This window comes from Pleurodeles waltl, chromosome 7 (assembly GCF_031143425.1).
Source record: "Pleurodeles waltl isolate 20211129_DDA chromosome 7, aPleWal1.hap1.20221129, whole genome shotgun sequence".
Taxonomy (NCBI): Eukaryota; Metazoa; Chordata; class Amphibia; order Caudata; family Salamandridae; genus Pleurodeles; species Pleurodeles waltl.
In genome coordinates, this window is record NC_090446.1 from 365,574,584 (window position 1) to 365,601,288 (window position 26,705).

The 26,705-nt window shown below is 44.8% G+C and overlaps 1 protein-coding gene across 3 annotated transcripts in view; it reads right to left on the reverse strand.

The window, feature by feature from the left end:
• Nucleotides 1–26,705, reverse strand: part of ITCH (itchy E3 ubiquitin protein ligase) — a 779,961-nt gene that overhangs the window by 70,430 nt on the left and 682,826 nt on the right. For all 3 annotated transcript variants that reach the window (XM_069243816.1, XM_069243814.1, XM_069243815.1), the window contains one exon: nt 14,175–14,279. In XM_069243816.1, the coding sequence (XP_069099917.1) occupies nt 14,175–14,279 (105 nt within the window). The remainder of the gene's footprint in view (nt 1–14,174; nt 14,280–26,705) is intronic.

Sequence of the window (26,705 nt, forward strand, 5' to 3'; positions counted from 1 at the left end):
AGCAGATATTGCTGCGAGGTGTATTTTTATAGATGAAAAAGCGAGATTTGCTTTTTGCAAATGTAGTAAGTATCCTACTATGTCTTTAGTAGAGGCATGTAATGGTTGTATTTGATTGGCATGGCAGTAGTAAACAAATCTTTTCCACTTTGATGCATAGCAGTGTCTAGTGGAAGGTTTTCTAGCTTGTTTTATGACCTCCATGCATTCTTGTGTGAGGTCTAAGTGTCCGAATTCTAGGATTTCAGGAGCCAAATTGCCAGATTCAATGATGCTGGGTTTGGATGCCTGATCTGTTGTTTGTGTTGTGTTAACAGATCTGGTCTGTTGGGTAGTTTGACATGCGGTACTAGTGAAAGGTCTAGTAGAGTTGTATACCAAGGTTGTCTTGCCCATGTGGGTGCTATTAGTATGAGTTTGAGTTGGTTTTGACTCAACTTGTTTACTAGATATGGAAGGAGAGGGAGAGGGGGAAAAGCGTATGCAAATATCCCTGACCAACTCATCCATAGAGCATTGCCTTGTGATTCGCGGTGTGGGTACCTGGATGCGAAGTTTTGGCATTTTGAGTTTTCTTTTGTTGCGAACAAATCTATCTGGGGTGTTCCCCAAATTTGAAAGTACTTGTTCAGAACTTGGGGGTGAATTTCCCATTCGTGGACTTGTTGGTGGTCTCGTGAAAGGTTGTCTGCTATTTGGTTTTGTATTCCTGGAATAAATTGTGCTATTAGGCGAATGTTGTTGTGAATCGCCCACTGACAAATTTTTTGTGTTAGGAGGCACAATTGTGTTGAGTGTGTTCCTCCTTGTTTGTTTAAATAATACATTGTTGTCATGTTGTCTGTTTTGACAAGAATGTATTTGTGTGTTATTATGGGTTGGAAGGCTTTCAACGCTAGAAATACTGCTAACAGTTCTAGGTAATTGATATGAAATTTTGTTTGGTGTATATCCCATTGTCCTTGAATGCTGTGGTGATTGAGGTGTGCTCCCCACCCTGTCATGGAAGCATCTGTTGTTATAACGTATTGAGGCACTGGGTCCTGAAATGTCCGCCCTTTGTTTAAATTTTTGCTGTTCCACCATAGAAGCGAGAGGTATGTTTGGCGGTCTACCAACACCAGATCTTGAAGTTGACCCTGTGCCTGTGACCATTGTGATGCTAGACACTGTTGTAAGGGTCGCATGTGTAGTCTTGCGTTTGGGACAATGGCTATGCATGATGACATCATGCCTAGAAGTTTTAGCACAAATTTTGCTTGTATCTTTTGGTTTGGAAACATAGCACTTATTACTTTGTGGAATGCCTGCACTCTTTGTGGACTTGGAGTGGCAATTCCTTTTGATGTTGATGGTTGCTCCTAGATATTGTTGTGTCTGACACGGTTCTAGGTGTGATTTTGTATAGTTGATGGAAAACCCCAGTTTGTGAAGGGTTTGTATGACACATGTGGTGTCGTTTGCGCATTTTTTTACTGTGTTGGTCTTGATTAGCCAATCGTCTAGGTAAGGGAACACATGTATCTGTTGTCTCCTGATGTGTGCTGCTACTACTGCTAGACATTTTGTGAACACTCTTGGTGCAGTTGTTATTCCGAATGGCAACACTTTGAATTGGTAATGTATTCCTTTGAATACGAACCGTAGGTACTTTCTGTGAGAAGGGTGTATTGGTATATGAAAGTACGCATCCTTTAGGTCTAATGTGGTCATGTTATCTTGCTGTTTGAGCAGTGGAATGATGTCTTGTAGTGTGACCATGTGAAAATGGTCCGATATGATGTAGGTATTTAGTGTCCTGAGATCTAATATTGGTCTTAATGTTTTGTCTTTTTTTGGAATTAGAAAGTACAGGGAGTAAACTCCTGTGTTTTTTTGTTGTACTGGTACTAACTCTATTGCATCCTTTTCCAGTAGTGCTTGAACTTCTAGTCCTAAAAGTTCTAAATGTTGTGGTGACATTTTGCGTGTTTTGGGAGGGATGTTTGGTGGGAATTTGTGGAATTCTATGCAATAGCCATGTTGGATTATTGCTAATACCCAATTGTCTGTTGTAATCTGTTGCCAAGATTGGTAGAATTGGCTTAGTCTTCCCCCCACTGGTGTTGAGTGAAGGGGTTGCGTGACTTGAAAGTCACTGTTTAGGTGGAGGTGTTTTTGGAGTCTGGAATCTTCCCCTACTCCTTGGGAATTGACCCCCCCTATATCCCCTGAAACCTCCCCTTTGGAAGGAACCCTGATATGGTGTGGTTCTTGTTTGTTGGCTGGTGGTGTCTGTGGGTTGGCCACGAAACCCCCCTCTAAATGGAGTTTTTCTAAAAGAGCCTCTGCTCTGCGGGGAGTAGAGTGCGCCCATGGCCTTGGCCGTGTCTGTGTCCTTTTTAAGTTTTTCAATGGCTGTGTCCACTTCAGGGCCAAAAAGTTGTTTTTCGTTGAAGGGCATATTAAGGACAGCCTGCTGGATTTCAGGTTTGAAGCCTGAAGTGCGGAGCCAAGCGTGTCTCCTTATGGTGACAGCAGTGTTGACTGTTCTCGCTGCAGTATCGGCTGCGTCCAGTGAAGAGCGGATTTGATTGTTTGAGATCGTTTGTCCCTCTTCAACTATTTGCTGCGCCCTTTTTTGGTATTCTTGAGGAAGATGGTCTACGAGAAGTTGCATCTCATCCCAGTGAGCGCGGTCATATCTGGCCAGCAGCGCTTGAGAATTTGCGATGCGCCACTGGTTGGCTGCCTGTGATGCTACTCTTTTTCCTGCCGCATCAAATTTTCTGCTTTCTTTGTCCGGAGGTGGGGCGTCGCCAGATGTATGCGAATTTGCTCTTTTGCGAGCTGCCCCTACTACTACGGAGTCAGGTGGCAACTGCGAAGTAATAAACACTGGATCTGTGGGTGGTGGTTTGTATTTTTTATCCACCCTTGGGGTGATGGCTCTTGATTTTACGGGCTCTTCAAAAATTTGTTTCGCGTGCCGTAACATCCCCGGTAGCATTGGGAGACATTGATATTGGCTATGTGTAGCCGAGAGGGTGTTAAATAAAAAATCATCCTCTATAGGATCTGAATGCAGTTGGACATTGTGGAATTCTGCAGCCCTAGCCACCAGTTGTGAGTATGAAGTACTGTCCTCTGGCGGTGACGGCTTTGTGGGGTATGAATCTGGATCATTGTCCGGCACTGGGGTGTCGTATAGGTCCCAAGCGTCTTGATCCTGATTATCTTGACTTATGGTAGTTTGCGCTGGTGAGTGCATTTGTGGCGGTGTTTGTGCCGGCGATGCCTGTTGTAGTGGAGAGGGCGGAGGCGTGACTTTTTTAACCACTTTGGCTTGTGGTTGTGAGTCATCCTTGAGGAGACTCATCCTTCTTTTCCTCATTATTGGGGGAAGGGTTGATATCTTCCCTGTGTCTTGCTGGATGTACAGTCTCTTTTGTGTGTAGTCTGATTCTACACTTTGGAGCTCTTGTCCAAATCTGTGCATCTGGCCACTTATTCCTTGTTCCTCTGAGTAGGATGAAGGTGTGGTATTTTTCGGCGCCGAGAATCTTTTTTCGGTTTCGGCACAGACAGAATTTTTGTTCCTTTCGGCATGGATTCTCGGTGCCGATGTTTTTCGGTGCCGGTATCTTGTTTTTGTCTCTCGGAGCCGCTTTCTCGGCTCCGAGGTTGCTCCATGGCGGTCCCTCGACCGGAGTCGGGTGTCTTCGCTATGGGCGTGCCCTTTTTCGGCGCCTTCGACGGGTCGCCTGTTTTATGGGTCGAGCCATGGCCTGTTGGCAGTGGCGTCCCCTGGGCTTTCGGTTTGTCGATGGTTTTACTTTTCGACGTCTTACTCACAGTTTGTTGCTGTTGTTCGACGTCGGAGTCTCCGGATTCTGATTCCGGAACCGAGAATGTTTCCTCTTCGTCGTCGAAACGTTGTTTTGTCGGCGTGGACGCCATTTGTAGACGCCTGGCTCTTCGGTCCCGGAGTGTTTTTCTGGACCGGAAGGCTCGACAGGCCTCACAGGTATCCTCCTTGTGCTCGGGGGACAAGCACAAGTTACAGACCAAGTGCTGATCTGTATAAGGATACTTACTGTGACATTTTGGGCAGAAACGGAACGGGGTCCGTTCCATCGGCTTCGATGTCGCACGCGGTCGGGCCGACCAGGCCCCGATGGGGGAATCGAAGCTACCCCAAAGTCTTCCGCTGATCGGTGTCGATGTACCTAACTATCCCGATACCGAACGGAACAATACCGACGCTTTCTTCCGAGATTCTGACTAACTTTCCGAACCGAAACACGGAGCGAAAAGGAATACGTCCGAACCCGACAGCGGAAAAAAACAATCTAAGATGGAGTCGACGCCCATGCGCAATGGAGCCGAAGAGGGAGGAGTCCTTCGGTCCCGTGACCAAAAAAGACTTCTTCGAAGAAAAACAACTTGTAATACTCCGAGCCCAACACCAGGCAGCGGACTGTGCCAAACATGTGTATCTGCAGCAACATATGCCATCGAACAAAATGGTGTCCTATGGAGACTGGTGGCACTTGAGATGAGGCCTCCCTGCAGTCTTCGGAGGGTAGACCTGGGGGTTTAGGTAAGCATGTGGGGGGTCAGCACCAAACACACACCCTCAGCAGTACAGGGGAGACCGGGTACAGGGTGCAAACACTGCGTTGAGCTCCCAATGCTTTTCAATAGGACCCAAGGGGTCACAAAGAAAACCACAGGCTGGAGACGGAGGAGGGACGACTGCTGGACATCGCTGGATGGGTTCCCCAAGGCCAGGGGGCTGCCGGGGTACCTTTAGGCATCATGAATCTTCATCCAGTTCTCTCGCGGTCAGGGGGTCCTCTGGATTTAAGCTTCAGGTGTCGTGTTGGACAGGAGAGGTCAACCCAGGGTGGACAGTAGGTCAGAATCGCCTAGGGCCCAGCTGTAGTCGCCTGGGCCATCTGGACATGGGCTGTGAGTGTCGGGTGCAGAGTGGACAGGACTCGCAGACTCGGGCAGTTCTGGTGTCCTTTGCTGGCGTTTCTTTCTGGACAGGGCCGCTGCCCACTGGAGATCTTGGTCCTCTGGGGTGCAGGCAGTCCTCTTGAGGCTTTTAAGAGGTTGCTGATCCCGCAAGATGCATTGCATTTTTGTAGCAGGGCTTCAGAAGCTGGAGACAGGCCATTAGGGCTGGGGCCAAGTCAGCTGGTGTCTTTAGTCTTCTCTGCTGGGGGTCAGCTTAGCAGTCCTCCTTTCTTCTTCTTGTCTTCTTGAGGTTGCCAGGAATCTGACAAGCTAAGTTCAGGGGAATCCTGCATTTAGGGGTGTTACAAGGTTGAGCGGGCAGTTGCCAATGGCTACTGTCCCCAAGGATGACTACACCCTTTCCGGTGTCCATTCCCTTTGGTCCCTGTCCTCCAAACTAAGATGGAGGATTTTGCAAGGAGGGGGTCACTTCAGCTCTGGACACCTTAGGGGGGGTCCTAGTTGAAGTGGTCACTCCTCCATGTTTTTCCTAACTTTCCTGCCGGACTTGCCACCAAATGTGGGGCTTTGTCTGGGAGGGGGGGGGGGGGGGGGGCATCTCCACCAGCTGTAGTGCCCTAGTGCACTGTAACAAGAGGGCTGAGCATTTGAGGCTCACCACCAAGTGTTACATTTCATGCAGGGGGGAGGTGTGAAGCACCTCCACCAAGAGCAGGCTTTGCTTCTGGCCACAGAGTGCGCAAATGCCCTCCTCCCATGTGGTCAGAAACTCACCTGGAAGTAGCAGGCTGCCACAGACCGGTCAGTCTTGCACTAGATGTTTGGCTACAATACAGGGGAAATCTGTAAGACGCCCTCTGGGTGCCTTTTTCAATAAATTCTACACTGACTTCAGTGAAGCCATTATGGGGCTGTGCAGTTCGTAATAACAAACTCCCTGTCCATATACTCAGTGTGGCCACTCTGGACTTACAATGTCTAAGAATGGACTTAGACACTGTAGGGCATACTGCTTATGTAACTATGCCATCTTCTGCGGTATAGTGCACCCTGCCTTAGGGCTGTAATGCCTGATAGAGGGATGACTTACCTATGCCACATACAGTGGTTTGTGGGCATGGCACTCAGAGGGGTGACATCTCGGCTTTATCTTTTTCTCCCCACCAGCACACACAAGCAGCAATGTCAGTGTGCATGGGCTTGGTGAGGGGTCCCCGGGGTGGCATAATACATGCTGCCGCCTTTGGGGACCTTCCCTGGCCACAGGGTCCTTGGTACTATGGGTACCTTTTACAGGGGACTCAACTGTGTGGCAGTGGTGTGCCAATGGTGGAAGCAATGGTACATTTTTAGGGAAAGAACACTGGTGCTGGGGCCTGGTTAGCGGGACCCTATCACACACTGAGTCAAGTCAGCATCAATATCAGGCAAAAGGTGGGGGGTAACCATGCCAAAAAGGGCACTTATCTAAACACCTGCTTTCCAAACAAATTCTCCCCATTGAAGGGCATATCCAATATTTTGACCTGGACCTCAGGGACAAATGAGGAGGCCTTTAACCAGCCGTGTCGGCGCAGAACTACTGCATGTGCCATCTGCCTAATGGCAATAGTTGGTCATGGTTGTGTCGATCACCGAGGATGCCCTGGCTCCCTCCTGTAGAATGTCTTTTTTAGCTGCCTTCGTTTTGTCTACAGGCAGGTGGTTGAGAAGAGGTGCAAGATCGTAAGCAACCCAGAATAGCCAGAGCATTCAACGCTTTGATTCAGGTGGCTGCCATTGCTGCAAAGCAATTGCGAATATTGTTGAGTCTTCACCCTTCCTTGTCCGAAGGAGAGGAACAAGGGGTAGAAGGGGCCTTGAAGCATATCTGTGCTGCTCCCGGTATATATCGGGGTACTATGCTAACTTCATCAATTTGCTGTTAATCAACCAGCTGGGTGTGTACAACAATGTCGCAATAGGAGTTGTTTATAACCATAATGTAGATGCTTCAAATAATATCACAGAGGAGCACTCAATCTTACAAAAGTCTATTATTTTGAAAGCAGTAAGAAATATGACATCAACATTTTCCAAAAAGTAAGTGATGTAAACGTGAAAACAAAGTGCTCGCAATAATAGTGCTTGGGAACGGTGCAAGTGAAACACAACAAAGGCAGCGGCACATGAGCTACAAAAGTATAAATCATACGTAAAAATAAGAAGCCCGATTTAGCCGTATCATTTGGCAACGTTTCGACCCTTGTTTATTTAAGGGTCATCAGGACAGAAAAGGAGAATGTAGTGCTGTTGACAAAAGAAATGGAGAAATATTAGATAAAGAAGAAAGAAAGGGCAAAAGGAGGGAAAAAAAGGTGTCTCAAAAGTCCACCAACCTGGAAGGTGATCCATAAAGGGTTCTCACAGGGACCAATTAGTCAAACAACCCTTCCAGAACCAATATATACCACAATTCGCAGTGGCAACTGGACGGTGGTGAGGAGTCCTACTGATCTAAAGAGAAGGTCAAAACCTATTAGTAATCCCATTATGGTCATTCCGATTCATCATGGGGAACAAAGGACATCAGAGGAACCCACCTTAAAAGGTTGTACTAATTAAGTTCCTATTTCAAGCCAATGAGGTCTTGAAATCAGTATGTACACCTACATAATCCAAAGAAAAGAAAATCACAAGGATTATTAAGACCCCTCAGTATAATAAATGCTTTGATTAGAAATATAGTTCTCACCACCTTGCAACTTGGAGGTGCTTATGAAGTAATAGACATGCTCACAAAATTGGCATCATAAGAGGCCTGGAACCGGATCATACACAAAGACCTTGGATCAAATAAAAGTTCATGCTAATAATTACCAATTTTCCCAAACAGAGGTGTGGTCTAGTTTTCCTGTTGGCTCACGCATTCCGGTATGAGAGGCTTCACTGGGCATCTCTATTTGGCATTTGTAACTAAGAGAAATATTTGAGGTTAAGTACTCTTGTTCCCTAGATCCGCATGGGTTTGACATGTCCACCTGAGGCACTATTAGGTCGCCTACAAGAGAGTGCGGCCTAGTTTTTTGGTCGAGCGTACAAACTTTTGTATTCTTCAGTATACTTCTTCGTTGGGCTTAAAGCCATTTCACTTGTTTGTTTCAGTGTCATTTAAAAATCCTTGCTTGCTAGTGGTCCGTCATGCCTCTTTGCCCCTCCTTTTTCTCCTTGGGAGCAGGGACTAACTACTGTATAATTACGCTTTGTTGTGTTTAACTGTTCCTTGGTGGACTTTATTTTTCCCTTGGTTTCCTGCTCTTGTGTGGAGAAGCTTCCCTTTTCATTTGCAGAGCTTTCTTGCTCTCAGCTTACGTTCACTGCAACACTTTTTCTGTAAACAGGGCTGTAAATCAGGCTGTACCAAATGCCCTCATTGCTGCTCCCACTTCCGTTTCTGTAAACAGGGATATAATTTCTATCTCCTCACATCTGCTGTGCATTCAAAAGTTCTCTGCTCCCCCCAGAGGGTCTGTTTACTTTTATTTATGTAACTTCAAAGGGAGAGAACTGTAATTAGCACATCAATAATGGCTGCGCTCTCTAGAGTCTGTTAGCACTGCCCGATGCTAGCTGTGCCACCCTTTACCTCCCACCTACAAGGCTGTGATTCATGCGCCCAGTTCCGTCTGCCTCTGTTACATCACCACTTCCTGACTTGCTTAGTGAAAATATATTTAATTTTACCGCATCAGCTGGAGTCTAATTTCACTGCTCTCCTCAGGCGCTAATGCAGCGACGGGCTTATCTCGGTCTATTCAGTTTGTACTAAAACTATGTATTACAAACTCTCTTGATTTCTTATTGTTCAATTTCGATGCCATTACATCAATTTTTGGCAGCGTCTCAGGTAGAATATGGTAAACAAGTGCTGCAGAGATGTCAATCATACACAACAGTGGAGCAGGAGAGGACCGGCGTAAATCAGAGAGAGAGAAGATCTCTGCAGCATGAAGCACCACCTCACATCCAAAGAACGAGAAGTGACACAACCTAGCCTACTTGCCCCTACCACTACTTCCGGAAATGCAGTACAGTCTGAAACCTACCTGACAGCAGGAAAGCTATTGAATGGTGTCCATTCTAAAATCACTAATGTCACTAACTAGCCTATGCTGTTAAAGAATTAGCGTCTTATAGTTGGGAAATGTGAAAGCAAAACGTTAAGACATACCAATTCTTGTGATTGCATATGTTTAGAGTTTAATGGGAAATGTGGCTAATGTGAATCCACAGCTCACTTAGAATCAAAACATCTTCGGGATCATTCCTGGAGCCGCTTAGACAGAACGTGGACAATGGCAATTCTATTAATAGCGGCTATGCGCTCATTCCACTGAGGGGTTAAGAAAACCTGTACACCACGGGCTTGGCAACACCGTCAGCCAATGAGAAATTTCAACGTTGCCTTGGCAATGCACATAACAAATGTGCTCCACCAAGCCACAGGAAGAAAGGAGTGGAGAACGAGTGGTGAGAGCAGGGCGAACATAGTGTGAGAAGTAGTGACGCTGAAATAAAACCCTGTGTTTCGGTTGCCTGACCCTTTAGTACAGGCTTGAAAAGAGGATTCAATGTGTAAGTGTTTTAGATACGTAATTACACAAGACACTCAGTTCCACAACAAAATTTCAAATCAAACATAATTCCACACCACATACATCCCCTACACTCAAAACCAAAACAGATAAATAAAAGGCATTGTTATTTACAATGCCAATAGCTTTAACTCTTGCAAATGGCACCCTATTGCAATGCAAATGCTTGCAAGACGTTGAGTACGTCTGCTATAAGATGCTTCTCTCGGCATCTCCACCAGGTGTCTGCAATAGTTTGTGGCGGTTCTCTCAGATTATACAGCTAAGCGGTTATTCTTCTGATTTTAAGAGATAGGACCACCCAATATGGATTAAATTCATGGTTAGTGTTTTCTCATGTTCATTTTAATTTAGAATAAAGTGATTAATTTGCATATATCGAGTGGTTACTGATCGAGTCTTCCACTGAAATTTGCAGGTAAGCGATTAAATCCTACCCTTTCAACGGGCAAATATTCTGGCAAAATACCTTCATTTTTTATCATTAACGTGAGCTTTTAACTGATTCAAAGTCCTAGTGTGTGATTGGGTTCCAGGCCTCTTATGATGCAGATTTTGAGAACATGTCTATTACATTATAAGCTCCTCCAAGTTGCGAGGAGGTGAGCACTAAATCCCTAATGGAAGCATTTATTGCTACTGAGGGGTCTTTATAATCCTTGTTATATTTTCTTTTTTTGGATGATGTAGTTATACATATTGATTCCAAGACTGCATGGGCTCAAAATCCGAACTACATTAGTACAATCTTTTAAGATGGGTTCCTCTGAAGTATTTTGTTCCCCACGGCAAATCAGAATGAACATAATGGGATTACTGGGGTTTTGAGCTTCTTTTTAGATTAATAGGACACCTAACCACCGTCCAGATGCCACTGTGAATTGTAGTATATATTGGTTCTGGATGGGTTGCTTCACTAATTGGTCCTCGTGAGAACTCTTTGTGGATTACCTTCCAGGTTGGTGGACGTTTGAGACACCATTGTTTCTTCCCTTTTGCTCATTCTCTTTATCTAACATTTTTCCTTTTCTTTTTTTAATAGCACTACATTCTTCTTTTCTGTTCTGATGATGACCCTTAAATAAACAAGGGTCAAAACATCGAGAACTGAAACAGCTAAATTGGGCTTCTCCTTTTTACTTGCGATTTATAATTCGGTAACCCATATGCTGCTGTATTTTAACATTTGTTGTGTTTCACTTGTGCAGTCCACAAGTACTATTATTACGAGCACATTAAGTTCATGTTTTCATCACTTGTTCTTGAAAAATGTTGATGCTGTCACATTTATTACTGCTTTCAAAATATTAATATAGACTTTTGTAAGATGAGTGCTTACCTGTGATGTTCTTATTCATTAAGTATATAAATTATGTTTATAAATAACACCTATTGAGACACTGTTGTAGATACACAGCTGGCTGATTGACAGCACGTTGATGAGGTTAGCGTAGTACCCCCATACACTGTTAATTTAATTTGGACTTTTAAATGTACTATGTTTTTTCCTCACGGATACTTCAGGCATCGGCAGATGAGAGACCATGTTAATATTGTTACTAGCAGGTCACCGTCTAATTGATGCAGGGATGACCGCCGTCAAATAGTCTTCAGCCACTGCTCCCATTTCCAAAAAAACAGTTAACCTTGGTTTGGAACAGTTCAGTTTTCTTGCCATTTCTGAAATGCAAGCAATTTAGTTCTGCCCTCAGGCTTGGAGTCTGTGCACTTCACAGTCTGGACCATGGACTCCAAATGATCAGCATTGATTGTCTAGGTGTTTCAAGACATATTTACCAAGGTGATTTGCAGTTGTCAAGAATGGATTTATACAGGAGGTATTCTTGAATGTAAGATATTTAAAGGTATCTTAGTCCTTTTCTGCACTAGCCGTGAGGATGAGAACAAAAGATTTAGAGCTTGATCCATATATCCATAGGTAGCCAGTGTACAGCCTCCGATGCTGGACTCATGTCACTTGTGTACAAGGCATAGTGTACTGCCTTAATTTGGGAGTCTTTGCAGTCTAACAATGTGTCATGTGGTAAGGAGAGATGAGCAATATGTCCTCTAGAGGAGGAACAGCTATAAAGTGAAAGCTGTGAGGATTTGTGGGAGGACCGCAACCTTTGGATCAAGTATGAGACAGAGGTTCAATACTTTAAAAGAGGTTCACAGTGGCATAGCAGGACTGCACAGCCTCTCAAATCAGAATGCACTGGCCATCATAAAAACTTCAGATTTAGCTCTGTGCAAACTTCTTTTTCCTCTAGGGTAAAACCGAAATCAGCATCATGTCTGGGCAGCATCAATACTGGATTTACACCATTGCCATTTTAGCATCCAACTCCTCCGTTTTACATCAATATGCTCTGTTTTATCAATCTAGTGGACCATTGCTTTGGTGTTCTAACTTTGAAAGGGGAAAATGTGTCCTGTTTCTTGGTAATGTTCTGGTTGCCATCCAGATCAGTGATAATCACTGACTGTCTTATTACTTCATTAAGGCCACTGAGCAGAACTGTGTTGAGGGAGTGGTCTTGTGCTGATAATGAGGCAAGTAGGTTGTGCTTCTATTAACAGTAGTGCCTACTCTCTGGTGGAAGTTTCCTTGTAGGGAATGTCTATGGGACAGAATTTGCAGTGCAGTGGCGAACTGCTTTTACTATAGCATTTTAATGACTAGACCATATACCATTGTATTTGCTGAAGACTTGTATGTCATGAATAGTGTTCAACTTTGTGAAGATTATTATTTCCTTTACAGCCAGCAACTACCTTCATGGGTAAAATCATAAAACATTTGGGTGTAGATTTTCCATTACTGTGATAACATCTTCTGTGAACCATGTTTATATTAGATCTATGAAACAGCTTCAGTGTTTAGTAAGGAGTCACAGAGTGTTAAGGGTGTGTTTGTGTGCTGAATGCCCACTGATGAGTAACTCTGATACAGAGCTAAGGCACTAGCTGTCAGTGGATGTGCTTCTGTGGCTGCATCTCTGCATTTTTGGTCAGTTTGCTGTTTTTTGGCCAAAGGGTGTTGTTCAATTTACAGTACTTTCATGCTATAAGCCTTCTTGGCTCACTGATTGAGGTAGTCTGACATTCTATCTGTGTCAAGATGCTGGAAAGTCTTAACATAGGTTGGATAGTTGACCTTCTCATTTGCTAGTGACAAAACAGACGGTAGTCTCGACAAGGGCTGGCTAACTTTTGATCATATGATTTTCATGATGAGAGTGCTTGAGGTTTCTAAGGTCCCATTCTCTTGAGAAGCTGATTTTTATTTTCTTACTTAGTTGAGTGGTGGTAGTTTCTTCCTGTATAACTCACATGATTTCTAGGCCCAAGTTTCCTGTCTCCTTTCCATTTTTCTTTACATGGTATGTGGAATCTGGAACTCTGGTCCCAATGGGATTTAGAGTCAAGAGCATGAGCTCTGGATCTCTGATGAACATATCCTTTTGATCAGTATGATTTATTTTTCCTGATTTGTACTGATCTCTTGCTGTGTGAATTTGCTTTGCTAGGATAATTTGTCACACCCATGCTTGTCCATATGTTTGGCCAACCTGTTGTGTAATATTGGCAAAACACTAGTGGTAGGTTGTGTTGGTGAGATGAACTGGGTTGGATTTCTGACTGGCTTCCAAGTGTGACCACACCAGTAGCAGGTGCACCACAACGATAGTCTACCCATGGGCCACAGGAGTACAGAAAGCCCCAGGATCACACCCATCCAAGAAGACTTCTCCCCACAGGACCAGCAGTTTCCACTTACAACTTTTCATGTAAGCAACTACTTTTTAATAGTAGCCCCTCCACCAGAAATAAACTGTATCTTCAATCTAACATACCACCACCACTCTGAACCAACAGCCTAAAATAGAAGAGGTTATCTCTTTTGAAGGGTAGGCATCCTCTGAAGCTGCACCAAAGCACCAGTTGCCACTGTATATAATGTGCTCCAAGGTTAGCCACCTCAACTTGCAATTCCCTCTTAGACCAGTTCCTCGCTTTAGTCCACCATCTCACACTGGACCTGCAGAATGCTGGAAAAGCTCTACACAGTAGCAAAGAGTATCCCCCTACAACCTAGAAAGGGAGATGGCAAACTCGGAACAAACACCTGCCTGTTAATCTGAGCCATGTTCCAGAACCATCAATTTTAACTCTGGAGGAAGCGGAAAGAGAAGCAGGCTGGAGCCATTGCCCATGGCACCTCTCCTTACAGCCTAGGGAGGCTAGAGTATAGCAACTATGAAATGACAGTGCCCTGAATTTGAGCAAATATGGTAAAATACCTGTATGTTTCAGCTTGTGCTTTTGCAGTTCACTTGTAAAGAGGTAACAGCAGAAGGACCTGGCACTCTTACTGCCAGACTAAGCTGTTGAGTGCAAATGTGAGTTTTTTCCTCACCATTTGTGTATTCTAACTATAATAAGGAGGCAGGCCTGGACCACTGAAAAGAAACATTCAAAGTGTAGTATATCCCTTAAATCACTTCCCCAGCATCATTGACTTAATTTCAATACTTGACATCTTTGAAAAGACAAGAACGAAACACACACCTGCCAAAACCAAATTATCTGCTTGCTTGTCCTTGTGTAATGCCTATAGATGGCATGCCTTTGCCAGTCATTCAAGTCAATTTCTTGCATTCCACATAGGAGCACCTGAAAAAACACAAAAAAACCAACAAATCTTTAGTTCATCTTCCTACATTTTCTCTGCTTTTACAACAAAGTTACAATTCTGTTTCTTTTTCACTCTGTTCATTATAAAATGAAAGCACATAACCATAATTTATTGAAACAGTTATGGTGGTAAATGCTGAAAAATAAGGCCCTACCCTAAGCAATTTCAGGGATATTTCGACCTTGATCTTTCCAACCAGATTCTTAAAAGCAAGTGTGCTCCAAACCCCTCAAGCTAGTTCTAATCTCATGATTCTGTGATGTCTATCTTTATTGCCATATTAATAATTCGATATCCTCACAAACCAGCTATTTATATTGATATTTTGAATATACATTGGAGTATAACAATGCTTTCTCACTAGTTAATCTTTATCTCTGACCAATCAAACACATTTTGGGAAGCCTAAATCTCAATACCAAATCTGAGTCAATGACAATACTGCCCTATTACAGCACCCTCTTATTGTACTGCTAAGGAACCGTTCAATAAATGAATGCACAAATACTCAGGATTCAGCTGGGCAGATTGGCTGAATAAGGACACTCACTGAAGAGCTGGGGTAGCTGCATTAACTGTCACTGAATTGGCAAAGAAGCAGTAGGGGATGGTGCGGGGGCTGGGGCCTTTACCCACCAATTCCTAACATCATTTATCGAAAGTGAGATCCATCTAGAGACAGACTACGTTCAGACCAATCTGTTACGCCTCTGCTCATTACTGGAGGAGTGAAGTGGACAATAACGGGGCAGCAAGGATACCGTTAGATTCAAATGAAATTCAGAGATCACTTTTTGACAGACATTATCATTTTGTTTACACAGTAACTTTCTCGGTTGCAAAGGTCTAAAATGCATCAAGGTTGAGTGAGGCTGAAGCTCCTCAACCATCCTGGCTGAAGTAACCACCAAAAGGAAGGCCAATTGCAAGTCAGAAATCTGAAGAAAAAAAAATAAAAAATACAAATTAGAAGATTCAAATGGAGACCCCCATTGACGAGGTGAACGGCAAGGTTAGATTCCACAAGGGACCCTAAAAAGGAGTTTGAGGGTGCTTGTGGAGCAGCCTGAGGAATCAGGTCACCACAGTCAACTCTGAAAAGAGATTTAGGCCCTCATTACGACCTTGGCGAGCCAATGCGGCGACACTCCCGCCGACCCATCAGGAGATCCCCGCCAGCCCAGCGGGGATCTCGGCCGCAACACAGGAGCCGGCTCCAAATGGAGCCGGTGGTGTTGCGGCCGTGCGACGGATGCAGTTGCACCCGTCGCACTTTTCACTGTCTGCATGGCAGACAGTGAAAAGCTACACGGGGCCGTGGCCGGGGGCCCCTGCACTGCCCATGCCAGTGGCATGGGCAGTGCAGGGACCCCCAGGGGCCCGTGACTTCCCTTACCGCCAGCCTTTTCATGGCGGTTCAAACCACCATGAAAAGGCTGGCGGTAGGGGGGCTCGTAATCCCCTGGGCAGCGCTGCAAGCAGCGCTTCCCTGGCGGATTAAAACCACCAGGACCTCTGTGGCGGGAAACAGCCGGTCCTGGCGATGCAACAGCGGTGCTTCCGCCACTGTCGTAATTCCTTGTGAAGCACTGCAGGCCTGTTGGCGGTGCTTCCTCCAGAACAGCCCTGGTGGTCTTTGACCGCCAGGGTTGTAATGACCCCCTTAATCTGGCAAGAAAATGCATGCAGTCAATAAGAATCACATGATCTTAGTAAAACCTGATCTTTGGTTGCTCTCTCAATAAGAGGGTGAGGTATTATTATATAGACTGGTATTCTCGACATTGTCCACTGTTCAGAACTGCAAAAACGTTTATGTCTAGGACTAACAACAAAGAAAAGAGATAGGTCACTAACTCTGATAGGAGTTGCCATTGTGCCTGCTTAGGGGGTCTCCCTCTACATTCTGCGATCTGCTAGATGTGCTGCTGACTGTGGACTAAACACTCCCTCACCCCAATCCACCACACTCCCTCACCCCAATCCACCACACTCCCTCACCCCAATCCACCACACTCCCTCACCCCAATCCAGTCCACCACAGTCCAACCCACCTCACTCAACTTCAATCCACTCTTATCCTGTGAATCTAATTGAATCCACCCCACTCTATTCCAATCCACCTATGTAAATCTAATCCACCTGGGTAAATCCAATCCACCCCACTCCAGTCCAATCAAATCCACCCCAATCCCAATAACTCCAATCCAAACCACCCACCCCAATCCAATCTTATCCACACCACTCAAATCCACCCCAATCCAATCCACCTCACCCCATTTCAATGCACCAAATCCACCCCATTCCACTTAATCCACCCCCAATCCAATCCAACCCCTCTCAACTCCAGTCCAATCCAGCCCACTACTTCATTCCACACAACCCACTCCACCCCACAACACACACTGCCACTGAAGGACTGAACTTTACTCCCCTCTACTCAGCTCTACAACACTCTACTCCCCACTCCACTCAGACACTCCATGCCACTAACTGTTAGCCATGCTGAACAGCAGTCACGTGTACAGCATCGGAACACTCATTGCCAAAGCCAATAGCACTTGTATAAGTGAGACCTACTGGCTTTGCCAATGCTTGTTCTTGATTTGCTGTGGTGAACAGCTACCTCCAAATGGCCTGGGATTGATGAGACAGCTGGAGAGAGCGAATGCCTACCTGTTTCTGTAGGTACTACATGGCTGCCATGTTGTCCGTTTGGAAGAGGACGACCTTGCTCACAGCCTTCAGTGCTAGATGGATAGCTAGCAAGCTCCAGACAACTAATGTGGAGACCGTGGTGACTAGGATTTCCCTAGTCCTGAACGGTCAGTTTTTGTAGATGCGTATCCCATTCTGTGACAGATTGCAACAATTTGCTGGTGTTCCACTACTGCAGAATCTGATGGGTGCAGCAGCTGATCAACACTAGATTGGCCCAAAGAGCTGTTACCTGCGACAACTGATGCATTAAGTATTCTTGCAGTGGGCTCATGTGTTACTTGGCAAAGGGAACTGCAGAAATGCAAGAGCCCACCATGCCAAGAAGGCAAATGACCATCCAGACTGTGACCTGTTGATTTGGCTGAAAAAGAAGGAGCTAGACGTGGAAGAACTGGACCCTTGCAGGGTTGGGGTATGCCTTACCCACTTCTGCATTGAGGATTGCCCCTAAAAAGCGTTGGGTTGAAGAGGTTGGAGGGGAGACTTAACAGCATTGAAGTCAAACACCAGATGGTTTAAGAGGTTTACGGTGGCCTGTGTGCATTTTTACACTGAGCTGCACTGCTTATTAGCCAATCATCCACATATAAAAAAAATGTGGATGCACGGTCTTCGCAGGTGCGTGGCTACCAGTGAAAGGCATTTTGTAAACAATCTAAGTGCAGTGGTGACGCCGAACACCAGCATCTTGAACTGATAGGGTTTGTCACTTACCACAAACCAGAGGCAGCGCTGATGCGCTGAATGAATTATGATGAAGAAGGTGTCTGAGGTGGAGTGTAGCCATGAAGTCGTATTTCTGAAGCAGTGTAATGACATCCAGAAGATTTACCTTGTGGAAATGTTCTGAAACAATATACTTGTTGAGGGGCCTGAGGTCCAGAATAGTCCTGAAGTAAAGGGATTACTCCCCTCAACCCTGTAGGTGCTGTGGCACAGGCTCTATGTTTCCTTTGAGGAAAAGTGCTTAAACTTCTTCTTAAAGAGGGTGTTGGTGTTCTGGGGGGAGGATCTGTCTAGAGGTGGTGTGTTGGGTTGTGTGGAAGTGAGCTCCAAACAGTAACCATGTTGAATGACGTCTAATACCCACTGGTCTGAGGGGACATTTGGTCATGTGGGGAAGAACCTCTGTAGTCATTCCCTGACAGATGTTGAGTGATCGGGGGAATGTGGGGCAAGTCACTGCTTGGCAGAGGCAGGTCCTATGAGGTAAACACCTTTACCGCTGCCTCTGGAGCTGTTACCGCAGTATGTCCCTCAGAAGCAGCCCCTTGCGGAGGGTTGATGAGCCTACTGACGCTGAAAGCAGGTGAAGGCACCTGTGAGAGGTGGTCTGGAGCTATCTTGGTACCCAGATCTACGAAAGAACCCATGAGGAGCAGGTGTCTGGAGGGCAACCACTGCTTTCACTGTCTCGTATCCTTTTATATCTTTTCTAGCATCGCATCAACCTGGGGCCTTAACAGATGCTTCCCATCGAAGGGCAGGTTGAGGAGATGCTGCTGAACCTCCTGACTGAAGCAGGAGACAAGGAGCCAAGTGTATCTGCTGGAACTAATACAGCGAGCAGCTGCAGCACCATCAAGCATGGCTTTGAGCATTGGGAGGTACTGCATGGAACGTTGTGAGGAGGTCCGAGTTTCTAGCAGAAAATTCTCTTTAATAACATCCCTGTGCATGTTGACCTTACGGAATAAGGCAGCCTTACCAAGGACTCATGGTAGTGGATATTGTCTTGTGGTGGTGAGGGACAGGCAGGGTAAAGATTGGGTCTGTGTCCCCTGGCAGGTCCACATCATAGGAATCCTAAGCGGCTACCTCTGGAGCACGGGTCTTCTAACTCAGTGATCCTGTGGTGAATGGGCAGGCTCTGGCAAAAGAATCATTGTGCTAACAGTGCATGTTTTAAGCTGAAAAAATGAGAAGCAGTAAATCGCTCTCTAATGGGCCATCACTAACATGTTTTGTCATTTATATCCACGCTGGGAAAATATATTAAAGGAAAGGGAATCAAAATATGCTCAAAACCCCCACCCTCACTTCTAATAATCACACTGTAGATACTTTAATAGAATAATTATGAAAAGTTTGGTTGGGAAGGGGGCTACAATGATTCCCCCACCCCCACCGTTTTTTTTGGGGGGGGGGAGGGGAGGGGATTTGGAAGGGGGCTACAATGATCTCCCCACCCAGTGTGTTGATCCCCAAAATCAGAGTGTTGTTACCCCTATGGTGATTAAAGAAGGGGTTCAGCAGGGAAAGAAGGTGGATGGTGGAGTGCAAGGAAGAAGGCAGGGAGTGGGGGGACAAGTGGCTGAGGGTGTGGACTAGGACTGGTAGCCTTATTGTGTCGCTTCCATTGCTTGGTTTGTTGTGGAGATTCTAGAGCTTCCTCGAAGCTGAGCTGTCTCTTGGATGCCTGAATGAAGGGCGCCGGTGGCTGGGCGAGGATACACCCCATGTGGAGTGGATAATGCTGTGCTGCCAGCCAGCATCTCCTTCGTCCTGGAGCTTCTGGAGGACAGGTTCCATGGAGCAAATGGAAGATGATGGTTTCAGCTCCGAGGGCGTCGGTGCTAGTGCATGGTTTGTCAGCGCAGAGTGGGCTTCTGGTGTCGAAGGCTTCAGCTCCGAAGGATATTTTGTTGCTGATGTGGAGGCCTCTGCTTCAGGATTTTCTATGGTGCCGAGACGTAGCTTGGTGTGGGGTCAGAAGTGGAAGTTCAGTGCTGATAATGGCCCAAAGGCAGTGGCGGCCTAGAAGCCTGTTTGAGCCTCCAGTTTTGCTGTCTGGCTCTTGCGGTGGGCTTGTTCAGAGTGTGAGCTGCGTCAAGGAGTTAGGGGAGGAGTGGCTGTACTCACAACCAGTTGAGCGGGCCAGAGGTCTTCAATCTTCAAGTCGGTGCTGGAACTTGCTTAGAACAAGAAGCCCTTTTTTTTCGCCTGCTGACGGCTCTGGCTGATGTTCCCCTTCAGAATCTTCAGTGCCACAGAAGTTGGGGTGTTGTCTCCAACTTTGCGCAACATTTACAAGTGATGATCCAGACCGTGTCAAAGAGTGTTCTCCAGCTGGAAGGAGTGGCGGGCATCGCAGGATGCCTTGTCGTGCTTGGGTGACGGACAAAGGTTACAGAACTGAAGTACACTGGCCCAGGAGTATTTGGAGCTACACCAAAGGCAGTATCAGAGAGCCACCCGTTCCATCAAAGGTGAGGCATGGAGATGACAGAGCTCAAAAGAGGGGGTGTGTGCACCAGATGGGGTCAGCCCAATGCCCTTTTGATCGAAGCTGTGTGTGTTGAGACAATTCAAGAACGGGAAGGCGCAATAGCAAAAACACCGATGGAAGGAAGAGGAACCAAAGAAGACCAAAGCGAACACCGCAACGTCGATCCGGAGGTCAGTAACACACCTCTAAACCAAACGGTGGAAAGAAAATAATCCAACAATGAAGCTAATGATCATTTGCACTATTAGCAAGAGGTGGAGGCACACTACCTTGTGACTAGAGAAGAGTTCTTTGAAGAAAAACAACTTGACCGCATCCGGGTCCACACACTAGATGGCAGGAGTATGCTTACAGCATGTGCATCTGCTGTCACACATGCCTCCAACAAATGGTTTTCCTTGAAAGCATATGCAATGAAGACTTGTGGATTGGTTCCAGCAAGCTTCTCATGACGGCGCACAAAACAGTATTTCAATTCTACAGGGAAGGTTGTTTTGTCTATAGGGGAAAGTTCTGGAATAACCCGTTCATGAACTCTGATTTTCCTTGAGGAAAACAGATTGTTAATTCGGAAATCGTAAGAATCTGGATCCTGCAGTCAGATGGACTCCTACTGAAGAGTATGAAAGGCCAGAAGCAGTGAACTGAAGCAGGGAATTCTTGAGGGTTTATTTGCAGTGGATTCAGATTACACAGTTCTGCACAGATACAGAATGTCTTCCACGTCGAAGTGTAGGTTTTGTTCAGTGAATCAATCCTTACTGCTTGCACGACACTCAATATACTATGAAGAAGTGATGATGCAACCTCTGTGTCTGAAGCAGACATGTGATTAAGTGGAAGGAGTCTGGTTTGTGATGTAGGATTTGATAGGAGATAATGAACCACCTTGAACTGGATTGGTTTGTCAATGGCTAAATTCCACAGGTCAGTGCACTAGAATTGTGCGGTTCACGCTGAAGCAATTAGAATAAGGTAAATATGCTCTCATTTGGCTTTCCGCAGAATCCTCTGGGCCAGTGGAATCAGAGGAAAACAACTGGCATGGCAATGAAAGTGCTTCTCCTTGGATTTTTGTGGACCACCACTGGTTTGCAAAGAGCAGGCATTTTGCATTCTCAGGCGTTGCATAAATATCTAGATACAAAGTTGCCCATCTTTGTAGCACCAAATGAAGGTGTTTGGAATCAGTATCCCACTTGTGACAATCTGTGTCCTTTCTTTCGAGATGTCTGCTCAAACATTGTGCAGCCATGGTATGTGGTCCACTGTCAATGTGATACCATGCAGCAGCATTCAATGACAGATACTTTTAATTGATATACTTTGTGTCTTTTATTCCTTCTTGCTTGAAAATCCAAAGCAGAGCCTTGACATGGCCTGTTTATATCAATACCTCCTGAGGTTGGACACTCAGCAGAAAATCTCTTCACAGCAGCAATAGTGCTGAGCATTTAGATAGCCTGTTGCTTCGGGTCGAGTGTCCTTGTTGCAAGCTCCTGAAGATGAGTGTCCAATCCTTTCTAGTATGCACCCATTGTTGAATGAATCTGTGGGCTTTGCATGTGCAGGTTTTGCCCAATCAAGCAGTGTCTTCCGTGCAGCCAAAGTCATTAGTGCAGTCTCATCCCAGTGACTGGTGGTTTGTTGCCAATGAAGATCTTGTTGCTCCAAGGGGAGCATTCACAAATACTGAGCCACTATGGGCATGCACAAACTTTGTTTATGAGCAGTGGTTTTCTTTTTGTTAGTGAACATCTTGGACTCAGCTCGGAAATCTCTCGCCTGCTCCTGCAACAGAAACTGTGTTTCAGCATATTTCCTTTCCTAGGATTAACATGATCCTGGTGAGAGATAAATTGGACTTTCCCATACTTAACGTCTATTGAAGCTGTTTGAAGAGGCCAAGGATTCTCTGATTTGCACTGTTCACTTTTTGTTCTGTGGGTTCTTTAACAAGCCAATCGTCAAAGCATGGAAACACACTTATGCAGATTTGACAGGCCTCCACTGGTGTAATTGAATAAAACACAAATTGAGGAGACAATGTAACCATAAACCTTAGATTTTTCAAGTATTGAACTTGGATTGAAATCTGAAAGTTTTTCAGTATCTGGCCATCATGACAACCCCTACACTTACGGACCAAAGTATGATGAGTAAGTTACCATTTTGAATCGTGTTACTTGCGCAATTTGCTGGTAGTCCTCAGGTCTAATAGTGCAATCTTGCACTTTTTTCTTTATGGGGAAAAAGGAAGCGTAAAACCATTGATTTTCATTTGTTTGGCATATGCTCTATCTCTTCGTTGTCGAGACATTTAAGGATTTCATTTTGTAGCACCTCTAGATGGAGATGATTTCTTTCTTGGTAAGTGAAGGAGGTGCTTGTGAGGCAAACTCTATATCTGATAAAATCCAGCACATAGCGGTCTGTAATGATGCTGCGCCATGTCAGACAAAATCAACCAGTATGAATGCTAAAGGGAGCAGGGGTGTCCAAGAGTCAAGCTCAGAAGGACCGATCTTGGCCTTAAAAGGGAAAGGCTCCTTGTGCTTTTTGTACACTGCTTGTTTGATGATTGAAGGTGCGACATATATTTAACATAAGAGATAGTAATTAGCCAATTGGTACCTGCCTTTCCATAAACAGTTTTTTAATTCATTTGTTTACTGTCTCTCATGAGTCACCAAGAAATGGTCTGTTTGTATCTGTTTTAATGGAGGTTTTGGTAATTTTTGATTTTGGCCAAGTCGCTGCATACACTCCTACATACTTGCCAATAATTTCCAGATGGCATCCTTTTTCGTTGGTACCGCAATAAGGGGTGAATGTTTCCAAGTACATCACTGTGCTGCTGCACACATAAATAATGGAGTAGGTTGTAATTTGACACAAGATCTGGAGAAGGTTCAGGAGCTTAATATTTATTGTCCATATTTGCCACCACTGTTTATGTTATGGCTGAAATTCTCATGTGGGACTTCTTCCCACAAATGGTCAAATACCTGGATAGACAATTATCAGGCAGGATGGGATCTTTGTCAGCATCAAACAGAATACAGGCAATCCATTTGGGAATCTGGTTACCTGAGAAGTGTTCTGCACGTCATCCTTCTGCTCACTATCAGTGTCATCTCATTGGTTTTAACTCCCGTTGTCATGTGAGTAAGAAGGTTCAATATCTGTATCATGGGAATAGTCAAATGAAGGACAGTGCGAGGATCTGGTGCAGCGGGCTGAGAAGGAACAGTAACCAGGTGACAATATCTAGAAGGTGGTGGTAGTGGGGCACTTATTGGGAAGGCAAAACTTTAATAGTTGGTTGAGGCCAATTGTTTGGAGTATTCACGGTAGGTGAAAGTAGACTTTTGTAGAAGTCTTTAAGTATATGTTCAAAGAATCCAAATAATTCAGTGGAATATTCATGTTGACTTCCTATTATCATCTGAGTAAATATGCATCATTTCCTATTCCACATTATTATCATAACTATCACTGAACGTGTCTCCTTCTAATAACCTTGATAGAGGCTCTGGTGAACTCACTGATTGCAGTGGAATGGTAGACAGCAATGGCCTATTGGTATCAATGTGGTTCCAGTTATCGTCAAAAGTATTATTGTTGTTCCTGTAATGAGGTTACCGTTGTCTGACCCAGTGTCTACAATGCTGTCTTCATAGTTGGAGGAATTTTAGTTGACTAGGTTGTCATCCTTGATGGGGCTGTTGCAGTCAACTGGCGCCTGCGTTTAATGGCTCCCTTGTTGTCAACAGTGTTTTGTGCATGAATGGTACATTGCTTGTTCCAGATAATGGTTCTGCATGTCCTCGACAACGACAGAGGTGCAGACAACAATTTCTTCATAGACAACAGTGTCTTTGTCATTGACGGAACAAGCGTTACGCTGCTCACTGATGAAATGGTAGCAGGGTGTGACACCAATAAAGATGATTTGTGAGACTTATTCACAGTGAATACCTAATATCTGTTGGTTTTCTGGATCTTAACTGTAAAAGACTGTCTATGACCCATACCAGAATTGCAGTCCTTGGTGTCAGAAGCAGAGTGCCTCAACTGAAGATGGTTTCATCTTTACAAGATACATCATCTTTATTAAGACTTTCCACAAAGATTTTAGTATTCCTTGAAACAATACTAAGTCCAATTCAATCAGTTCACTGCTCAATAACCAAAATAGGAAGTGTGCTGCACCTAATAAAATCTAAAATTGTATAATGCCATATAGATGTTACAGGAAATGGGAATCTGTATGCACACTATAGAAAATATGAGATGGATACATTAAGGCAAAGAGAAGCATCTAGCATTCAATTGCCCACAAGTTTTATGATCAACTGCTCTAGATGAGGCATGCTGAGAAAGCCACATTTTGAGGGAATTTGGACAACTCAGGGATTCTGAATTCCTATCGGCCAACACCGGGTCATATTGTTTGCAGTAAAAGACACCAAGTCTTCATTTTCTCCAAAGGACAACTGGGCCCAACACCCTGCGGCACAAGCCCTTTGGTCACCAGTTTATACTGCCCCTGGATGCCACTGCATGATTGTGGGAAAGAGTAATATCTGCTACAAAGGCAAGCTGTGCATTCATAAATTCACTGTGATATATACAGTTCATTAACGAAAAAGCATTCACTGCTGGGGTGAGTGCTCTAAGGAAACACAGGGAGCTGTAAGCTCAACTTACATTACAGTCTGTGCTTCCAATATAGAAACGTATACAGATTTGTAAAATTTGCAACTGGTGACTATTTATAATACTCCTATTTTTAACATAAACAAGCATTAGAACGGATGCAGGATTTCTGATTGTTTGCTTTTAAAACAAATTGTACCAATAAAACATCTTCAAGTTAAAAAAAAAAAAAAACACAAAGGTTACAGACAGTTTTGCTAAACAATCACAGTTTTTGAGGGCAACTTTAAAAAACATTCACATAGACATTACTTACCTTCAGTAACAATCCTTCTGCTGGATATTCTATCCAACCACAGATTCCTCACCTTGTGAATAGTCCCCAGGTGTAGGGCTGTATTCGGAAACTTTTATAACAGTAATCCTGATTGCTGGTAGGTGGTGTTGTGCGGTTGGGCCCTGACTTCATTCGACTCCAGAAGTGACAAGCAGCGCTGCTTATAGAAGTACCTAACATGTGCGCTGGCATCAGTTGCTTTTTTAAGCTGTATTCACCAGAAAGATTTTTATAGAAGGTGAGTAACTTGTCATGATGGATAATTCCAACTGCAGATTTCTCACACTGTGAATAGATACCATAGCAGTAAATCCAAGGTGGTGAGTATGAACTGGCTCAGACCAAAACATCCTGCAGGACTGAGCTGGCAAATTGCCCCTACCGACAGACTGGACTGTGGAGGTAGTAGTGCTTTGTGAATGTGTGTATCGATATCCACATAGCTGCCTCACAAATGTCAAAGACAGGCACTCTGCATGCCAATGCAGTGCTATCAAATTTGGCCCTGGTGGAATGAGCCTGTAACCATTCTGGAGATTGCTTCTTAACCAGTGCACAGCAGATCTTTATGCAAAGAACATTCACCTGGTGATGGCCTATTTTTGGACTGTCCTTTGCTCTAGAACCCTACAAAGAGCTGGCCATCCACCAGATGTTCTTTGGTGCAATCAAGATAAAAGCATTGTGCCCTTTTAGGGTCCAAAGAATTATGTCTCTCTTCCTCCTTAGTGGGATGAGTGAGAGCAAAGAATTCTGGAAAAGTGATAGCCTGCCTCACATGAAAGAGTGACCACTTTCAGTATAAAGGAGGCAGATTCCTCAAAAGTAACTTAACCAGAAATAATGTTGTACAAGGTGGGTTGACAGAAAGAACATGCAGCTTGCTCACACTTCTCAATGGTTTAAAGATAAGAACGAGCATTTGCAATGTGCAAAGTATCAATGGACAACTATGCAGCAACTCAATAGGGTGACTCATCAGAAAAGTGAGGAAAATTTGAAGTCGCACTGTGGGCTCACAAAGGGTGTTGGCAGAAATAAACGTTGCAGACCTTTCAAACATTTCATCACAACAGGTGATCCCCTAACTGTCAACTGCTAAGTTACGACTGTCCTGGCATTAGAGGTCCCCCCAGAGGTTCTGTCACCAGAGAAATTCCTTAACGGTCCAGCTACTGTCAGAGGCACAACAACCCAAATATGCTCTGCTTGTGGCAATTCCATGTGGAAATGTGACTGCCTAGGCCACCCTTCCTTTGATGGTGGGAAAGAAGGTCTTTAACACCGAGCTAACTGTCCTCAAGTCAAAAGAAATGCTGCGGAGAAAAGTCTCTACTGAAGACCAGAGGCTTCTAATCTCCACCTCTCCCATATGAACTCCTCAACCCAGTAGGGATGAATCAGTGACCATCGTCAGTTCTTGGTGAGGTAAGGAGAGGGTTCTTCCGCTGACCC